Here is a 19603-nt window from a genome sequence, read left to right as displayed (position 1 = left end):
CATGACAAATTCTGACAATTTCTTCCCGCAAACTTGCAACACCCCCCACTACCATACGAGTTCCCTTGGTTAACCACTTCCTTTTCCACTTAAACCTTGGCAACACTGCTCCGTTTTTAAGTTGTTGTACCACATTTTGGACCTCAATATCCTTATCTTGACTTTCAATAATTCTTTGCAAAAGTAAAGGCTCTACTTGTGAAATGACAGTAGTAAATAACGTGGCCCCTTCGACACGGGGTAAGGCATCAGCCGCCACGTTTTCCCGACCCTTTTTATACTCGATACAAAAGTCATAACCCATAAGTTTTGCGAGCCATTTGTGTTGCAACGGTGTCGTCACCTTTTGGGTTAAAAGGTGTTTGAGGCTTCTCTGGTCAGTGCGAATGATAAACGGCCCGGTAATAAGGTAGTAGTGCCATTGTTTCACCGCCATCATGATAGCAAGTAATTCCTTCTCGTATACCGATAATGCATTTTGCCTTGGTGATAAGGCTCTACTTAAGAACGAGATCGGGTGGCGTTCTTGCATCAAGACCGCTCCTAACCCACCCGCTGATGCATCCGTCTCGATTACAAATTGCTTCATAGGGTCGGGTAATGATAACACAGGGGCAGATGTTAGGGCTTCCTTGAGCCGCTCGAATGCGACCTGAGCTTCCTCACTCCAACGAAAAGCGTCTTTTTTGAGCAGATCTGTGAGAGGTTTGGCGATCATTCCGAATGAGCGAATAAAACGCCGATAATACCCAGCCAGCCCCAGAAATCCCCGCAACTGTTTAAGGGTCTTTGGGACCGGCCATTGTTGCACTGCTTCGATCTTTGCCAGGTCCGTTTTGACCCCTTCCCCCGATATAATATGCCCCAAATATTCAACCGCTCGGCCTCCAAACACACATTTAGATTCCTTCGCGAATAACTTATTATCCTTCATTATGGATAGAACCTGCTTTAAGTGTTGGATGTGCTCATCTTCACTCTTACTATACACGAGTATGTCGTCAAAAAATACCAAAACTCCTTTCCGCAACATAGGCCGAAATACCTGGTTCATATGGGCTTGAAACGTAGCCGGTGCGTTCGTAAGGCCGAATGGCATGACGAGAAACTCGTAATGACCCTCGTGGGTCCGGAATGCGGTCTTATGGACGTCTTCGGGTGCCATGCGAACTTGATGATAGCCGGAGCGTAAGTCCAGTTTCGAAAAAAAAGAGGCGCCACCCAATTCATCTAGTAATTCTTCAATTAGGGGAATCGGGAACTTATCTTTTAGGGTGGCGTCATTCAATCGGAGGTAATCCATGCACATCCGCCATTGCCCGTCTTTTTTCTTTACTAACACCACCGGGGCTGCAAACGAGCTCCTACTATTTCGAATGACCCCCGAATCCAACAGTTCTCGTGTCGTTTTTTCTATAACGTCTTTTTGAACCGTCGGGTACCGGTAAGGCGTTGACTAATGGCCTCTGTTCCTTCCTTAAGGGTGATACGGTGGTCAAACGGTCGAGTAGGGGGTAACCCTTTTGGCATTTGAAACACCTCGGAAAATGCTCGGGTTAATGCCTGCCATGCGGGGTTTTCGTGTGTTTGTTTTGGGTCACATACAACCTTAGAGCGGTAGGTCTTCTCATCTTCACTATCAGTCAGTTGTAAGCTAAATAATTGTAAACTCCCCCCTTTAGCTTGTTTTTGCAGCAACTCTCCCATCTTCTCTACCGAAAAAACCGACATCTTATTATTTTGCAACCCTTTCAACTCGTATTGTTTCCCATCAACCTCAAACCTCATAGTCATCCTTTGGAAATTCCAAAGAATATCTTGTAAGGGAAGAAGCCACTGTACCCCTAAGATCATGTCATAGTTTTCTAGTTCCAATAGTAGAACCTCTGTCGAGTACCAGTTGCCTTGCATGGTCCAACGAAAGTTGGTACATAATTGGGTACAAGTCAGTTGTTCTCCGTCCGCCACCCCCACCTTAATCGGTGTAATATCCTTAACCTCACATTGCAACTTTTTCGCTACTCTGCTGTCAAGGAAGTTATGGGTCGACCCCGAGTCAATAAGGATGTGAAGTTGGCGTGTACCCCTTGTGCCTTGAACCCGCATGGTCGAATATGAAGGAATACCTGTTAGCGCATGAATCGAAATCTGGTGTTCCTCCTCTTCGTCTTCAGGAACCGGTTCGTCCACCGCTGGTTCATCCTCATCCCCACCTCAATAATGTACACTTGATTCCTATTCCGCAGACATTTATGACCCGGTACGAATTTTTCCGTGCACCAAAAACACTCCCCTTTTTCTCGTTTCTGTTCCAACTCTTTACTCGTGAGGCGCCGCGCACCCCCCGTGGGCTTAGTGGAGGCAGCGGGTGTTCGATTGGGTAAGGGTAGAATTGGCAATTTGGTAACATTGGTGGGTGGTGTAATTTTTGCATTTGGGCTGCTCTTCGTGTTCCCCACAGCCCCCTTTCCCCTATCAAACTTTTCTTCCAAATTCTCATTGTTCAGTGCTTGAGTCTTAGCCAACCCGTATGCCTCATGTAAGGTGCGCGGTTTAAACATCTTAACCGGCCCCCGAATATCCAGTCTAAGGGCCTTGAGATAGAGACTAATAGCTTGGGACTCAGTAAGGTTTACCTTGTTCAACAAGCAATCGAATGCGGTGTTAAGCTCGAGAAGAGTACCGGTTTGGTTGAGGGAGGCCAACTCTTCTAAGGGATCTTCAAACATATCGTTAGAGAAACGGGTTGAAATAGACCTCACGTATTCTTCCCAAGGGATTTCGGCTACGGTAGCATTACGTATGCGCAGGTAAGCCCTGTGCCATTGGAGCGCGGCTCCTTCCAGGTGGACAACCGCGCATCTAAGTTTCACCTCGTCCGGAGTCTCGTCCATCGCGAAAAAGTGTTCGCAACGGTAGATCCATCCTTCCACGTCCTCACCCGAAAACTTGGGAAACTCGACGTTCCCGATCCTCAGGAGCCGATTACTCCGCGAGTCAGCACTGTCGGGAGAAAACGATGAACCCGAGCTAGCCCCACCGCCGCTGTTCTGACCCGGTTTATCTTTGACCGCCTTCAGGATTTCTTCTTGTTGTTTCGCTAGAGCCGATAGCGTTGCCTGGATCTCAGTAATTGCCTTGTCATGATTCTTGAGGGTGTTGTCAACATCTTGGTTACGCGTGTTCATCATGATAAAAAGAGTAATCCTGATCGGAGATCGGAACGGCTCTGATACCCTTGATAGGGTTAAGAACAAGAAACTAGAGAGATAAAGGAAAATCGATTTTCTGGATGATCCCCAGAACCGATCGGCATTAGGTTAAATAACCAAAACAGCAACAATGTTCAAACTTACAAAAGACACCCAACAATTATTGTAAAGGCCATAATGGTCCTTGGAACTTGCAAACCACACAAAAATAAGAAAAACACTAAATATGGAAACGTGACTCCTTGATCGTATCATTACAAAAGCAGCAATACTGTATTCTTCCACCAACAGTTCCTTTGTTAGGTAGATTTGCAACGGATCATCAGTAGATAATGAAACTTTAAGGCCTCGTAGAAAGAACAATGGAAAGGGGTTGCTGTTGGGATTGAACCCTACCAAAGGAATGTTAGGGGTATCGGATCAGAGTAGGCTCGAGCGGAAGCGAAACAAATACACACACACTAGCAGAAAATAAAGAACACGAGAATTTACGTGGTTCGGTCAAGGTGACCTACATCCACGGGTTGCAACTAGGTTTTTACTTTTATTAGATGCTCACAACTGTTTTCAGAATGACACAGACTACAATTACATCATAGGTATTTATAGAACAAGATTAGGGTTTCCTACTTGGTCAACAAGTTAACTAAGTGGGCCTAATAACTAGGGCCGGCTAACCCTAACTAGGGCAGGCTAACCCTAATTAGAGCCGGCTACCCTAAAGCCTACGAACCCAACAATCTCCCACTCGGAGGCTTTGCATAGTCCACAAAGTGCATCCAAGAAACCCATCACCAGTAACTTCAGTAATCTTTACGTTCAAGTCTTCCCAGCCTCCAGTTCCAAGAACAAGCTAAGACTTCAGTCACATCCAAGCCACCTAGTTGCAACCACACCTCTCATCAAGTACCTGAGAGACCAGTTGAAGCTCCCACAAGCTCCAACCCAACAGTCTTATCAGACCCATTCTCTATCTCAACCGACTTGCACGATCCACCAGTTTCAGAGATACACCGAGAATTAATACCACTCTCCACATTTTACAAACTATTTCCAGGAGAGGTTTTTCTTCAGTCGGAACCTTCGTCTTCAAAACCCAACGGTTCTTTGTGATTGTACCCGGAACACGACCCGTGCTCCCACTATCACCAAATCCCCTGACTGGCTTAAACTTAGACCCCCGACCACATTCAACTGACATCCCCAAAGCACCAGGATTCGAGTTCGCAAATTGAACCCTCTTCCGCTTACTAGATTCAGTGAACCAGAATTTATGTTGTAGAGGGACGGCTACTCCCTCAGCAAGTATCTCAACTAGATACAACGATCTTCGTCTCCTCCCACAGGCAACAACAAGATTTCCATCAATCACCTTCCACTTCCCACCACCAAACTTAACATCTAGTCCCTGTTTATCCAGTTGACTAACAGAAATAAGTTTCTTCGTTAAACCTGGAATTACCCTGACGTTCTTTAAGTTCCATGTAGTGCCCAGTGGAGTCTTCAGATTGACATCTCCCATACCCGTAACATTAAGAACATGAGCGTTAGCTAATCGTACCTTTCCAAAGTCTCATTTTTTTCAGATTCACCATTGTCTCCCCGCTGTGCATGGCGTGAAACGAAGAACCAGAATCCATAGCCCAAGAATCTATAGACTCTTCACAGCAAACCAGTATGTCACCGTCAGATTCATCTGACACAACGCTATTTACATGCTGCTTACCATCCTCTTTCTTAGGATCAGGACACTCGTTTTTAACATGCCCCTTTTCACCACAGTTCCAGCACCTCACATTCTTCCCAGCTTTAGACAAGCTTTTCCCACGACTCCCACTGCTTCTGTTTTTACCTCTTCCCATGCTAACTTTGAGCATACCAGAAGTAGATCCTCCACTAGTGTTCCTCCGGCGAACGTCTTCACCCAAAACACTATCCCGGACCCGATCAAACTTCAAATTTCCAGTTCCAGCAGTTTCAGTGACCGTTGTCACAAAGCCTGACCAACTATCAGGTAAGGAAGATAACAAAACCACAGCTTGAGTGTCATCATCCAACTTCATGCCCACAGTAGCTAACATGGACAAAATTGAATTGACCTCGTTAATATGATCAGCAACTGAACTGCCTTCGTTTATTCTCATATTAAACAGTTCCCTCATCAAGGACACCCTATTACCGGCAGACGGCTTCTCATACATATTTGACAGAGCTTCTAACATATCACGAGCAGTTGTTTCTTTCATGATATTAAATGCAACGCTCCTCGTCAAAGCCAATGTAATTTTACCTCTTGCCTTTTTGTCCCTTGAGTTCCAAATTGCCTCGGCAGCTTTATCTATTCCAGCAGGTTTTTCTTCCAGTACCACATCCAAATCGCATTCACCAAGCAACGCCTCTATTTACATTCTCCACCATGCAAAATCAGTACCGTTGAACTTCTCCATTCGGAACTTCTCGTCTTCAGCCATAACAAACGAGAAAACCAGAAAAACCACAAGGAACCAAGCAACCGAAACCCGAGCAACCTTCAATAAACTAGAAACCCGAAGCACCCGAACTAGCGACTTCTCCTACAAACCCGAGCGTAAAATCAGCGAATAACCAGGGTTTAAGAACCGAAACCCGAATCGCTAAACACCTCAAAACCACCAGATCTGCAACAACAAACCCTACGGCGCAAACCCTAGACCTTACGAGCCGTAACCAGAGAATAGGTACGGGCCGCAAACAAGTCAGCAGCGACGATGTAACATCCCGAAAACGGGTTTGGTAATCAAACCATGTTAATGTTACAGGACGGGTAAAATACAGTTAGTGGTAAAACTAACCTGGTAAATTAAAAACGAATTCTTAAATTTGCAATTAAGTTGCAAATAAATTAATAGAATAAACTAACTAGGAATGACATTAACCTAGTTAGTTGATCACTTATGAGTAGTTAAGAGTTAAAACAAATAAAGAATGAAAGATGAGGGGCCTATGTTGTTAAAAATAAAACTTAATTATCTAAAACAAAAAAACCAAACTCACTTTTGTGAGGTATGGTTCGATCAGAAGCAGGGAAAGGCGACCCCCATTCTCCAAAACCCTAACATTCATAAAAGCCACAAATTGAAGGCTTAAATCATGTCCAAATCGATTTTCAAGCATAAATTAATGATCACCTAGTTGAGGGGATCATAAGGTATGTAAAATCTTGAAGTTTTGATTCATCTCAAGTTCTAGGTTAATTATGAAAGATCGAAATTTTGCTTGATTGTATCATGCATGAATGTAATTAGAAGAGATATAGTGTCTAGGGATGAACCCTAGTTGAAATCTTGTTAAAAGATTTCATGATAATTAAAGAGTTTATAACCACAATTGTAGGTGATTAATAAACTTGAAGAAAACTTGATAAGCCTTAGAATTGTGATCTTGTTCTAACACAGATATGAAATTTAGAATAAATTTCAGAAATATTGATGTTAAGTTATATGTAGAATTGACTAATTGAAGTTAGTTTAGATGATAATTACAAGTCATGAACTTGGTTTTGTTTATATAAAAAAATCTGACCCGCTAAGTGTTTGTTAAAACGCCTAAGTGAAGAGTAAAACGTTAAAAATCCGACAAAAACGCATGCTTGATGGATATGGCAAATTATGCGTTAAGACTTATAAAAAGGGTTCTAAACGGATTGTGAATTGAACTCTTTAGGCAAGGAATCCGGATCGCCAAGTGGACAAGCCGGTGGAAATACGCGTTTGAAAAAGGTGCTTAAAAGGTACGTAACTACGATTCCATTACGTTACGTTATGCTTGATCCCGTATTTTCGCTAGTAGACTTTAAATTAGCATAATACATGAAATTGGCATTTACTTGAAGTGACGAAGGTCACTAGCTAAATAAACGGGTCAAAAGGTGAAATTATCACCCTTTGACAATATTGTCTAATGGTTTGTCGAGTTACATGTTTATAGGAACAAATATCAAATGGATACGTACATCGCTATTGCTTAGCGGCTACTAAGTCAAGGTATTGAAACGGGTCAATATATTGATCCGAGCCAGGTATGTATAATGGTTCAACTCATCATGTAGAACTTGAGATTCTATAAGAGTTAGACAAGGTTAAGATATAGATATTCAGTTACCTTTTTGGTAAACCGAATAAATTGTATTATATTATATTTATGGTGTTTAGAAGCACATGGGTTTATAAACAAGGATATGGTTAAAAGGGTCGGGTTTTGGGGTCAAACAAGTATTTAAAGGAACTTGTAGTAAAAGAAGGATGAAAATTGACCAAAATACCCTTGAAAGCTAAACCGAGCGAACGACCTATAAGGGTTGTTCGGAAAAGAGTAGTATGCATAATTAAACACTTAGAATGAGTAAACAAAAGCGAATGATGTGAATCCTTAGTCATTTTACTCCATAATAGTCATTGCCGTAAAATAATGATTCGAGGGGTAAAACTCGGAGTTTAGGAATTTCCACACTTAATACAATACAAATATAGTTGTGAAGAAAGGTTATTTGACAAGAAATGTCATAGTATAATGCTTGATGTGAATGAAAGAGACTCATACTTAAAATAGGCTTAATTACCCTTAACGGGTCAAAATATGCATACGAGCGAAAACGGGTTTAAATTGTGTAATAAACATGTGATTAGAGCCTAATATGGTAGATAACCTTAAATTGAAGACGTGTAAGGGATATAAGGATAAAACAAATATGTTTGTTTGATAAAATGCATAAACGTGTTAAAAGTCGATAAAAAGGTAACGAGTCGAAGGCTTAGAAGTCTGAAATTTTATTATGTTGGATGTTGGATTTTAACTCTATTAGATGGAGAATTAAAAATGGCCGACCCAAAATTATATTTTGTTGTTGTTTAGGGTCCGCCGATGAGTAATCCAAGACTAAGAAGTCCACCGGGTAATAAAACTCATCAATTTTTACAATTACGTTTTGAACCATACCCCGAGGCAACTTATGAGACAAATCGGCCAAAACAACCGTCGTCTCCACCCTTGCTAATGGACCAAAGTCATATTGGTCGTATAAGCCCCCCGGTAAAATGCTAACTCCGGCTCCGAGATCTAGCAACGCCTTAGCCATTTGAAAATTACCAACTTGTACATTAATCAATGGCGTGCCCGGATCTTGGAGCTTAGGAGGAAGCTCCCCATTCAACACCGCACTCACTTGCCCAGTCAAATCCACCCGCTTAGGCACTTTCTTCTTGTTTTGCTTTTTTTATGTACATAATTCTTTTAAGAATTTTGCATAAGCGGGGACTTGTTTTATTGCATCAAGGAGTGGGAGATTTATTTTTACTTGTTTGAACATATCCCACATCTCCTCTTTTTGAGGACCTCTCGACACAATAAAATTTTTCTTTCCCGGGTCAAGTAGGGCCGATGGAAATGGAACTTGACTCGGTTCACCCTCAACTTTTTCATTCTTTTCACTTTCACCCAAACCCGGTTTTTTAATAATTGTTTCTTTTGGTTTAACCGGTGAAAGTTCATCATCACTCTCAATTCCCGTGATATCCTCAACCACCCCCTCAACCAATTCGGATGACAAATTGGCTTTAAATTCTTTCCCACTTCTTAAAACACTAACATGATTAATATTAACATTACCTCGTGACGAACCATGTGAAGGGTTTACCTTAGTGTCGCTTGGAAGTTGACCCTTTCCTTTCTTCAATTCCGCCACATCGGTTGCTAATTGACCCATTTGGGTTGTTAGTGATTGGATGCTTTTATCACGAACCTCATCTTTTTGCATTCGCACTTCGTCTAGTTGGTTCCGTTTTTGCATCTCCATTTGCATGCTCTTTAGCATCTCCATCACCTCGTTTCCACCCGAAGGCCCCCCTTGTTCTTGACCCGTTTGGTATTGCTTTTGATAACCTTGGTTATTTCCGCCTCGGTACCTACCCACCTTGGTTATTGTAAGATGGCCGTGAACCAAAATTACCTTGGCTACCTTGAAAATTTGGGTTCGCTTGATTTGAAGGGTTCCCATATCTAAAGTTCGGATGGTTCCTCAATCCGGGGTGGTAGGTATTAGAATTCATGTTATTGTAGTTCCTACCACCTCCTCCTTGACCTTGACCTTGAACCGCATGGACTTCCTCGTATTGCCCGTCCAACATCCCTTGGCAATTTTCAGCCGCATGACCTATTTCATTACACAAAGCGCAAACATCATATATTTGGTTAGTGGTTTGACCATTACCATCATCTATGGCGTGCACTTGCGGTCGGGTAGTGGTCGGTCGGGCTCTTCTTGAAGCTTGAGCTTTCCTCTTTGACGTAGTTGCCATGCTTTCCAAGAACTCCCAATCTTCATTCTCATAGTTTGTTCCAAAAGTCCCACCGGTGATAGACATCAAATCACGTGCATCTTCGGCACTCAACCCCTCGTGGAAGGCATTCATCAACTCCCACAATTCGATTCCATGGTGAGGGCAATTCTTTATCATCATATTGAATCGTTCAAACGCTTCATGGAACATCTCACCATGTTGTTGTTGGAAGCTCCTCAACCCCTTTCTAGCATCATTGGTCTTTTGGGCGGTATAGAATTCGTCTAAGAAAGTTTGTTGCATTTCCCCCCAAGTGTAAATAGATGCCGAAGGCAAAGTGTAGAACCACTTCTTTGCCTTATCCTCCAAAGAAAACTGGAATAATACCAACTTGACTTCATCGGCCGAAAAACCTTGACTCCCAAAAGTGTTGCAAATTGAGTCATAGGCCTCTAAATGGAAATACGGCTCCTCCGTTGCTAACCCTTTGTACTTCGGTAAACTTTGCAACGAGTTTGTTCTTACTTCAAAAGTTCTCCCTTGGTTGTTGTGAGGGATAACCACCGGTGAAGGGTTTTGAGTAATGATTGGCCTGAAATGTGCCTCTATTCCCCTTGCTTGTTCCCTAAGATGCCTTCTTGGAACACCCAATCGACCCCTTGGACGAATAGGACCCATTGGTCTTGGTATAGGCCCTTGTGGTGCAATTGGTTGTTGGGGCATCGGTGGGTATTGAATCGGCCTTTGAAATTGTGGTTGTACATGTTGTGGCCGAACTTGTTGCAATGGAATAGGTTATTGTATTGGTGGCCCTTGTGGTCTTGGCCGAATGTGTTGTGGTATAATTTGTTGTTGTGGCATTCCACCAACACTTGCCATCCCTTAAGATTGACTTTGCAAATACCCAAACTCCCCTTGATCACCATAACCTCCATAACCGTACCCATCATCTTCATAACCCTCATAATCTTCAAATCCCTCATCATAACCATCTCCTTGAATTCCCGAGGTCTGCCCAAATGGGATGGTCGAATACTGAAAGCCCGATTGTTGTTGTTGTGGTCTAAAAGATGAAGTAGTATGCACGATAGTTGAATTAGGTGCAATTGTGAAGGTGGATGATGATTGACCCGTAGTTGGGGGAAAGAAGTGAGATAATGGTGGGATTGTGTTGGATGGATTGTAGGTGATGGTAGGCTCAGTTTGAGTGGTGATTGGTTGGGTGACATTGGATGGTGTAAATTCAGCGGTGGTATTAGGTAATGTAGTGTTTGGTGATGGTTGGGTGGAAGTAGGTATAAAGGATGAGGATGATTGACTGGTTGTAGGTGGAATTTGAGAATCAGCCATTATGTTTCTCGGTGTGATGGGTGAAGTGGGTGAACCAATGATTTTGTTTTCTCGCACTAAAACTCGGTTTTGTCTTAGCGTTCTTTCAATTTCCGGATCAAACGATAGCAGTGATGACCTGTGAGAGCCTCTAGTATGCATACACCTGAAGTACCTGCACACTAAACACAACCAACGTAAACCCGAAAATAACAAACAAAACTATTAAACTAACACACGTTGCGCACTACTCCCCGGCAACGGCGCCAAAATTTGACGTGATGTCGTGGGTCACGCAAATTTAATCCCCAAACAACCATAGATAGTGGTAGTAGGGTATCGAACTCAGGGAGTATGTGGAAGATGTGTTGATTGTATAGCTTTGTACTTAAACTAATATTATACTAACTTGCAGAAATTAAAATTCAAGAGTTTGGATTGTTGATTTAGAAAACTAAATTAAATACTAATTCAAATCAAAGTTGGTTGTAAAACAAATTAGGAGAGAACAATGATCACCTTAGGTTTCAGTTTCTTTAAACAATTGTGTGTAATTCCAACTAGAAAGAGTTACATAGACATAACTCGTGTATAAATGATTGAAGTGATAAAAGGGAACAAAGTACTCGGATTATATAACGCGAGGTTGTTTCCCGATGACCAATTAATCAATAACCAACCCTAACCCTTCCCGTGATATCTCGGTTGCCAACGGCACCAAGAACGTACGATTAAGACTAGAAATTGCAATATTGATTAACAAACTACAAACAATCAAACATACACCATGACATTCAAGCAACGCAAGTTATCATTCTAGAAATGCAGAAATTAAACACACAAAAGTTCAAGAAACATTCACCTAAGATGATCACCGAAGAGTTTAGCCGGACATGGCTCGGTGAATCATCATCATAATCAAACTATTGTTCATACGAATCAAAAGCACAAACCGAATGATAAGAAATGTTCACAAACCCAACAAGTTCTCCAAAATCGCCCCAATGATGTCCTAGAACCGTCCAATGATGATAGATATCGAAAAGACACCCCCAAAACCAACTTAAAAGTGGCAGTTACACATTTTGCTCGCAGACTCCACCGTAAATTACGGCATTACCGTAATTTACGGTGAACAGAAAAATGCTACGGTGAGAATAGTCTGTGCTACGGTGGGATCTTTTTGTTTTTCAGGTCCACCGTAAATTACGGTGGGACCGTAATTTACGGTGATGACCTGAGTTTTCTTCTTTCTTTCGTCTCTTGTTCCACTCTCGACCCGTTCTTCACCAAAGCCTCCAAAGCTGCGTTTAATCCATCTTTTAGCTCCTAAACCGCACCTGAAACAATAGCACCATAGTTATCTAATTCAAGGTAATTACACGATTAAGTGGAGGACTATTTCGTCTTTTAACATGCTTAAGGGTTGTCCAAAGGACCACCCGTCACATCCCCACACTTAACCGTTGCTTGTCTCAAGCAACTCATCAAAATGATTTCAACACAAGTGATCAAATTAAACCAAGCAAAGCATGCAATCTCTTTACCAACCCCTTTTTAACACCCAAGCAATGCACCCCTCTCAAATTCTCTCCTCTCGGCTACAAGTGAAAACTAGCAAAGATAAGCTAGACACACACTAGGAAAACGGGTGGTTGCACAATCATAAGCTTGTACCTGAATCGATCATTCTCCTAAAATGGGTCAAACATGAATGCAAATCAAAGGGACTTCAAGGTTGTAACGTGGCTAGGTGTATAGGTAGGAAATGGAATATATATGAAGTAGCGAAAATTCGACCCGGTCTTTTTATTACAAACAAAAACAAACTACTATATACAAGACAATAAACTTCTCTTTTTTTTCTTTTTCTCATTGCTTTTCTTTTTTTTTTTAATTTGATTTTTTTTTCATTCAAACAACCATACGATAACGCATTAACCATATCTACTTCAAACTAGCAAAACTACTAATACTATCACTAACACTATAAGACCGGGTCAAATTTGGGTAAATTTTAAGTAAGTAGCTAGGGGAAACAAATGATAAGCTTTAAAGGCACAAAATGGGCAACTAAATGTCCAAACCCCCACCCCTCTCACTACCATGCTCATATATATACTTATGAGGTCCAACCCCCCAAATCCCACACTCGCTCACACCAACGACGAGGCTACCTAATGCCCTTATCCTTTCTACATTCATGTTTACTAAAGATTCAAATCGCATTCAAGCACAAGTTCTAACGCACCCCCACCCGTAGCCACTCTCATCAAAGACAATTATTTATGTACAAGTGTGGCTACAACTCTCACCAAGAACGAAAAAGGTATCAAGGGTTGCCGGTGCATCAACTTGGGGTTAAGTTAGGGCGTTCAAAATTTCACATCATTTCGCTTGGTTCAAAATTTTTCAAAAACCTCAAAATTTCCCCCCATCCCCACACTTGGGATACATTGACCCCAATGTATGGCTTTGGGAGGCTTTGATCACTAAACTCAATCACCATCAACAAAAGCTTGTTTTCTCAAACCCCAAATTTCTTTTTGTATTTTTCATTTTATATTTTTTTTATGTTTTTTTTTCTTCTTTAAACACGACACCACCAACAAACACCAACCCAACAATCAACCACATGATCAAACACCACCCATCCTCCCAACCATAACCAACATAAAATCAACAAACATGTACAAACTATACACAAGAGAGAATACCACCTGATTAATAGTAGCGCGGTCCCGGAGGTCCAAAGATGGATGACATCATATCATTCCACTCTCCAAATCCGAATGCGCCGCTGCTACTCCCCTCTTGTTGTTGTGCTCCCTCCTGTTGCCTTGGGTCAAGCCACTGAGAATGGTGGAGTGGTGGAGTCGGATATGAAATGCTACCATCATAAGGCGGCAATGAAGCATAGTCCACATGTTGTGGATCTTCAACAACCGGCCTTTCGGCATGCCAATCCGCATGCATCCGCCTCATTTGATCATCATGATATCTATTATTAGTATCCACCTCTCGAGAATATGCGAAGGTACGGTTCCATGCCTCATTGCGATCGAAGCTATGTTTTAACGACCTCTCTATGCTTGCACTATTCCTCGTGTTTTGATCATACAACGTCCTCTCCGACCCCAACCATGTATCAAAAATAGATGCCGGCGGACGTTGACTTTCGATCACCTCTTGCATTGAACCACTATAAGCCCACCCCGGCTCATAAGGTTGCTGCGCATAGTCGTAGAACATACCACCGTGACCTCCACCAAAACCCCCTAGACCAACATTTGCACCACCATGCGGCTCGTCCGCATAATCCTCGTCCCCGCTCGGAACCATTTCTACATCACTTTCCGGCTCATCCAGCTCTCCAGGTAACAACTCTCTTGCACCCAATTTTAATGCCCTCCACCGTTGACCTTCCGATTTCAACTTATGATAGCGTTCCGACTGAGTATACGTCCAAACATTCCCCAACCTATCCAATGTAAAAGGCTGGTGCCTTTTTGTCAAACCTCGGTCTTCGGATGTTAGCGCTTTCTGTTGTTTCATCAAACCCGTAATTATGCGGCAATACGGGACGATGTCTCTTCCATATTTGTTCCGGCAGATCCATAAGTGGTGCATGATAAGGTAACGTATCGGGAAGCGTGGGGACCCATGCATCAATGATTAAAGAACGGGTATCTCTGGGTACCTCACCTGTTCTTTGTCTCCACTTCTTGGAATGACATTGAGAAGGCAGATTGTATGCAGCAATTTAGCTTCAATCTTCAAGTTCTTCCGGTATAGAATACCACTGTATCTACCGGGCAAAAACAATGCTGCCAACATGTCGTTCCATCTCACATGCTTTTCTGGTTTAAGCAATAAGTCATCAAGTGTGGGAATCATGTACTCCTTAGCTGGGAGACTGTCATACTTCCCCAGCCTCTTCAACGTGTCGAATGACATCTCCACCGGTACCCCATGTACCTTCCCGATTAACTTCATCTGTGATGGCTTGTTGAAATTGTGACATTGTAAGGTTGCCATCCACTCTTGAATCTCTGTCATAAACAGGTTACTCTTGTCTTTGTCGAAGCATTTAAGCGCCCCTTCCCAACCTAAAGCGCGAAACTTAGCAAACACCCCGAACTGGCCAAATTGGGGCTCATCAACTTCTTTCTCACAAATAAACGCGGCTGCCTTGTTTTTCAACTTGTTCATGCAATCATTGTAAAGTGTTGGCTGCCAAATCTCGGGTTGATCATCCAAAGACCCCGAGTTCCATACCGGCTTTTCACTCGGGTCTAACGCCCCCTCTTCTTCGCCTTCACTTTCGCTTTCACTAACCCTACTCATATATTGCCTCTTTCTTGGTGGTTGCTCCTTTTGTTTGCCCTTGCCTTTTGATGATGATGAACTTGATCCCGCTTGTTCCTTTGTCTTAGCCATTACCTACACACATAAGACAAGCAACAAAAGCAAACACCAAATTAAACCCTCTCTTCAAAATCCTCCCCACACTTGCTTGTTATCATGGTTGTAGATGTTAGTGAACCAAAAGTGTATCAAGAATTTTTCAAAAATTGGGCATGGTGTCTCTATAATGTAGAACATCCCAAAAGTTCACTACTTTAACCACAAATCCTACATCTACAACCACAAACCATGTTCAATAATCAATTTCATAATCATATCTTAACAACAAGCAAGTGGGCAAGAGCACATAACCTAAATCACCTTACTTTTCACAATGTAGCACCAAAATATAACAAAATAAGCTTTCATACCTTGTTTAAAGATGGAAGAGTGCTTGTGAAACCAAAAACTCCAAAACCCCCCAAATTATCTCAAATTAGGGTTTCAAATTCGGACCCCAAAAGTGTGTTTTCTCTGAAATCGCTCCTCACAATCACAAAGCTTGTGAAAAATTAGTCAAGTTAGACCAAGATTTCACTTGATTTGGACAGGAATTGAAGGGTTTATCAAAGATGGAAGGTAGAAGAAGCTATGGAGGTTTGTGGGTTTGTTTGAGAGAGAGGTGATGGTGATGGAAGAGTGTGGAATGTAGAGAATATGTGGCTGGGGTTAAAGTCACGTGATGTTGTTTATTCTATTATTTTTTTTTCTTTTTTTTTTCTTAATTGCGGAACCCCTACCGACGGACATTAATCACCTGCGTACCGTAATTTACGGTCTCACCGTAAATTACGGTGAGACCTGAAGTTCAATTCTCCACCGTACCACAGTAGACTTACGCCGTAAAGCCCCAAACAATTCCCATTTCCACCGTAAATTACGGTATTACCGTAATTTACGGTAATCACTGATCCTCAATTCTCCATCGTAACTCAGTAGAGTTACACCGTAAAACCCCACAAATTGTAATAGCCACCGTAAATTACGGTATTACCGTAATTTACGGTGCTCGCTGGGCATCTCTATTTTGACAAAAGTTGAAGTTTTATATGATAATTTTTTAGATTTTTTAAGTTTTTCGATTTTTTTTTTAATTTTTTCAAAAACTTGTAAAAATTACCCTACCCCCTCAAAAAATCCCGTGTTGTCCTCAACACAATGTAAGAGCAATTCGTGACCCGAACATCCCCACACTTGTTTCGAACACGGACTTCGAGGAACCATGGCAATTGTGCAAATATACAAAACAAAACAAAACTACTATGTACACTACCACCAAACCTGGGTCTCTCATGGTTGTTCCTCCTCGACCGGGCGTAAGATGTATCCCGCTTTGTCAAGCTCCAAGTTGTTGATGTCATTTCCTTCCAAGTACGGCTTCAAGCGGTGACCGTTCACCGTTTGTTGTTTCAACGTTTGCTCATCTTGGATGTCCACATCAAAATCGCCCAACTCTTCGAATAACATACGGACCCATCCATTTGCTTTTAAGCTTGCCCGCGAACATCTTCAATCGTGAGTTGTACAACCAAACTTTCTGCCCCACTTCGAACGTTTTCTTGCGCAATTTCGCATCATGCACTTTCTTTAGTTTATCCTTATAAGCCGATGCACATTCGTACGCCTCATCTCGAATCTCTTCTATCTCGCTCAATTGCAACTTCCTCAACTTACCCGCCTCATCGTAATCCGCGTTGACTGTCTTGATCGCCCAATGCGCCCGATGCGCCAACTCCATTGGCAAGTGACAACCCTTACCATACACCATCCGGTAAGGTGTTGTGCCAATCGGAGTTTTGTAGGCCGTACGGTACGCCCACAAAGCATCATCCAACTTGCTCGACCAATCCTTTCTATCCGTTCTTACCGTCTTCATGAGGATCTCCTTGATTTGACGGTTGGACACTTCGACTTGTCCACTCGTTTGCGAATGGTAAGGTGTGGCGACTCGGTGGTTCACACTATACCTCTTCAATAATTTTCCGAAGTTGAAGTTCTTGAAATGTGAACCACCATCACTTATAATGACCCGCGGGATTCCAAAACGAGAGAAGATGTTGGATTGAACAAATTTACAAACAACCGAATGGTCGTTCGTTCGTGTTGCAATAGCCTCAATCCACTTCGAGACATAATCCACCGCCACAAGAATATAAAGGAAGCCATTCGAATTCGGAAACGGACCCATAAAATCTATTCCCCATACATCAAATATCTCTACAACCAAGATTGGTTGTAGTGGCATCTCATCCCTCTTCGATATGCTACCCATCTTTTGGCAGTTTATACAATTCCGGGCGAACTCAATTGCATCCTTAAAAATAGTGGGCCAATAAAACCCACAAGATAGTACCCGATAGCCGGTTTTATGCCCACTAAAATGACCCCTGCAAGCGGACGAATGGGCATGAGTCAAGATTTCTAACACTTCCGTCTCGGGCACACACCTCCGTATAACTTGATCCGGTCCGATCTTGAAGAGATCCGGCTCATCCCAAATGTATTGCCTCACTTGGACCATGAATTGTTGTCGACGCTTTTTGGTCCAATGAGTTGGAATGGCACCCGTGGCTAAATAGTTGACATAATGCGCATACCATGGCGCAACGAAAGTGGACACGGCTAACAACTGCTCATCGGGGAAACTTTCATTAATCTCGCTTGCATCATCGGTCCCTTCCACCGGAATCCGAGACAAATGATCCGCTACTACATTCTCACTTCCCTTCTTGTCTCGGATTTCTAAATCGAACTCTTATAATAATAAGACCCACCGAATCAAACGCGGCTTCGCATCCTTTTTCTCCATCAAGTACCGAACCGCACTATGATCCGAATAAATCACTACCTTGCTTCCCCAAATATACGAGCGAAACTTATCCAAAGCATACACCACCGCTAATAATTCCTTCTCGGTTGTGGTGTAGTTGAGTTGCGCTTCGGATAAAGTTTTGCTTGCATAGTAAATAACCACCGGTTTCTTGTCAACCCGCTGACCCAAAACTGCACCAATAGTGGTGTCGCTTGCATCACACATTATCTCGAACGGCTTTGACCAATCAGGTGGTTGCAAGATAGGCGCCTTGACCAAGTGTTCCTTCAAAACAGTGAAAGCTTGCATACACTCGTTAGTAAAATCAAACGGAACATCTTTTAATAACAAATTGCATAAGGGTTTGGTGATGACACTAAAACCCTTAATGAAACGTCGATAAAAACCCGCGTGTCCCAAGAATGACCTTACACCCTTAACATTTTTAGGAGGTGGCAAAGATGATATTACCCGTATCTTTGCCTTATCCACCTCCATCCCCCTTTCCGAAATCACATGCCCCAACACAATGCCCTCTTGCACCATGAAATGACTTTTCTCCCAACTTAGCACTAAATTTTTCTCAACGCACCTTTTCAAAACCTTTTGCAATTCGTTGAGACAATTATCAAAAGTAGTGCAAAAAATGGAGAAATCATCCATAAATACTTCGAGCGACTCTCCAACCATGTCCGAGAAAATATTCATCATACATCGTTGGAACGTTGCCGGAGCATTACACAAGCCAAATGGCATTCGCCTAAATGCAAAGGTGCCATATGGACATGTGAAGGTGGTCTTGTGTTAGTCATCCGGGTGTATGGCGATTTGATTATAACCCGAATACCCATCTAAGAAGCAATAATATTTTTGACCCGACATTTTTTCAATAATTTGGTCAATAAAAGGTAGCGGGAAATGGTCCTTAGAAGTGGCGGCATTCAGTTTTCGGTAGTCAATACACACCCGCCACCCGGTAACCGGTCGGGTGGCAATTTGTTCACCACTTTCATCCTTGACTACTTGAATGCCGGCCTTCTTAGGCACAACTTGGGTGGGACTCACCCAAGCGCTATCCGAAATCGGATAGATGATTCCCGCATCCAACCATTTGATTACCTCCTTTTTAACTACCTCCCTTAGGTTCGGGTTCAACCGCCTTTAAGCTTCTCGTGTCGGTTTGGCGTCTTCGGTCGTGATAATTTTATGGTTTTGTACCCGAATCGATCTCTACCGGTAGACCCTCGAATTGGTGGGTCCATGGTGGTCTACCTTCCTTCATTGCCATAGCATCTTGAGCTTCCTCTTCAACCCGTAGTGCATAAGCATGTACCTGTTCAGAAAAGTCACACAGGCAAACATCCAAACCATCCTCCTCATACTCATGCGGGTTACATCCATCTACTATGTCTGCCATAAAACACTCATCAACACTGTTAGCATTAGAATTGTTAGTAAAAACATTCAAACGCATTTTTCGATTTCCAAACGCCATATCAACTGTACCAAATCTACAATCAATAATAGCA

The 19603-nt window shown here is 42.5% G+C and overlaps 1 protein-coding gene and 1 non-coding gene across 2 annotated transcripts; one reads left to right on the top strand and one right to left on the bottom strand.

Annotated features, from left to right (window-relative positions):
- Nucleotides 1–1413: 1413 nt before the first annotated feature.
- Nucleotides 1414–3188, bottom strand: LOC110876760. The gene is made up of 2 exons (XM_022124918.1): nucleotides 2324–3188; nucleotides 1414–2213 (listed from the first exon to the last, which is right to left on the bottom strand). The coding sequence occupies exons 1-2, from the start codon at nucleotides 3186–3188 to the stop codon at nucleotides 1414–1416; spliced, it is 1665 nt and encodes a 554-aa protein (XP_021980610.1).
- A 6486-nt stretch (nucleotides 3189–9674) lies between these two features.
- On the top strand, nucleotides 9675–9780 carry LOC118481432. The gene has a single exon (XR_004865640.1). It is a non-coding gene; the product is annotated as a small nucleolar RNA R71 (small nucleolar RNA).
- The last annotated feature ends 9823 nt before the right edge of the window (nucleotides 9781–19603 follow it).

This window comes from Helianthus annuus, chromosome 8, assembly GCF_002127325.2.
Source record: "Helianthus annuus cultivar XRQ/B chromosome 8, HanXRQr2.0-SUNRISE, whole genome shotgun sequence".
Taxonomy (NCBI): Eukaryota; Viridiplantae; Streptophyta; class Magnoliopsida; order Asterales; family Asteraceae; genus Helianthus; species Helianthus annuus.
This window is presented reverse-complemented; position numbering and strand designations above follow the sequence as displayed.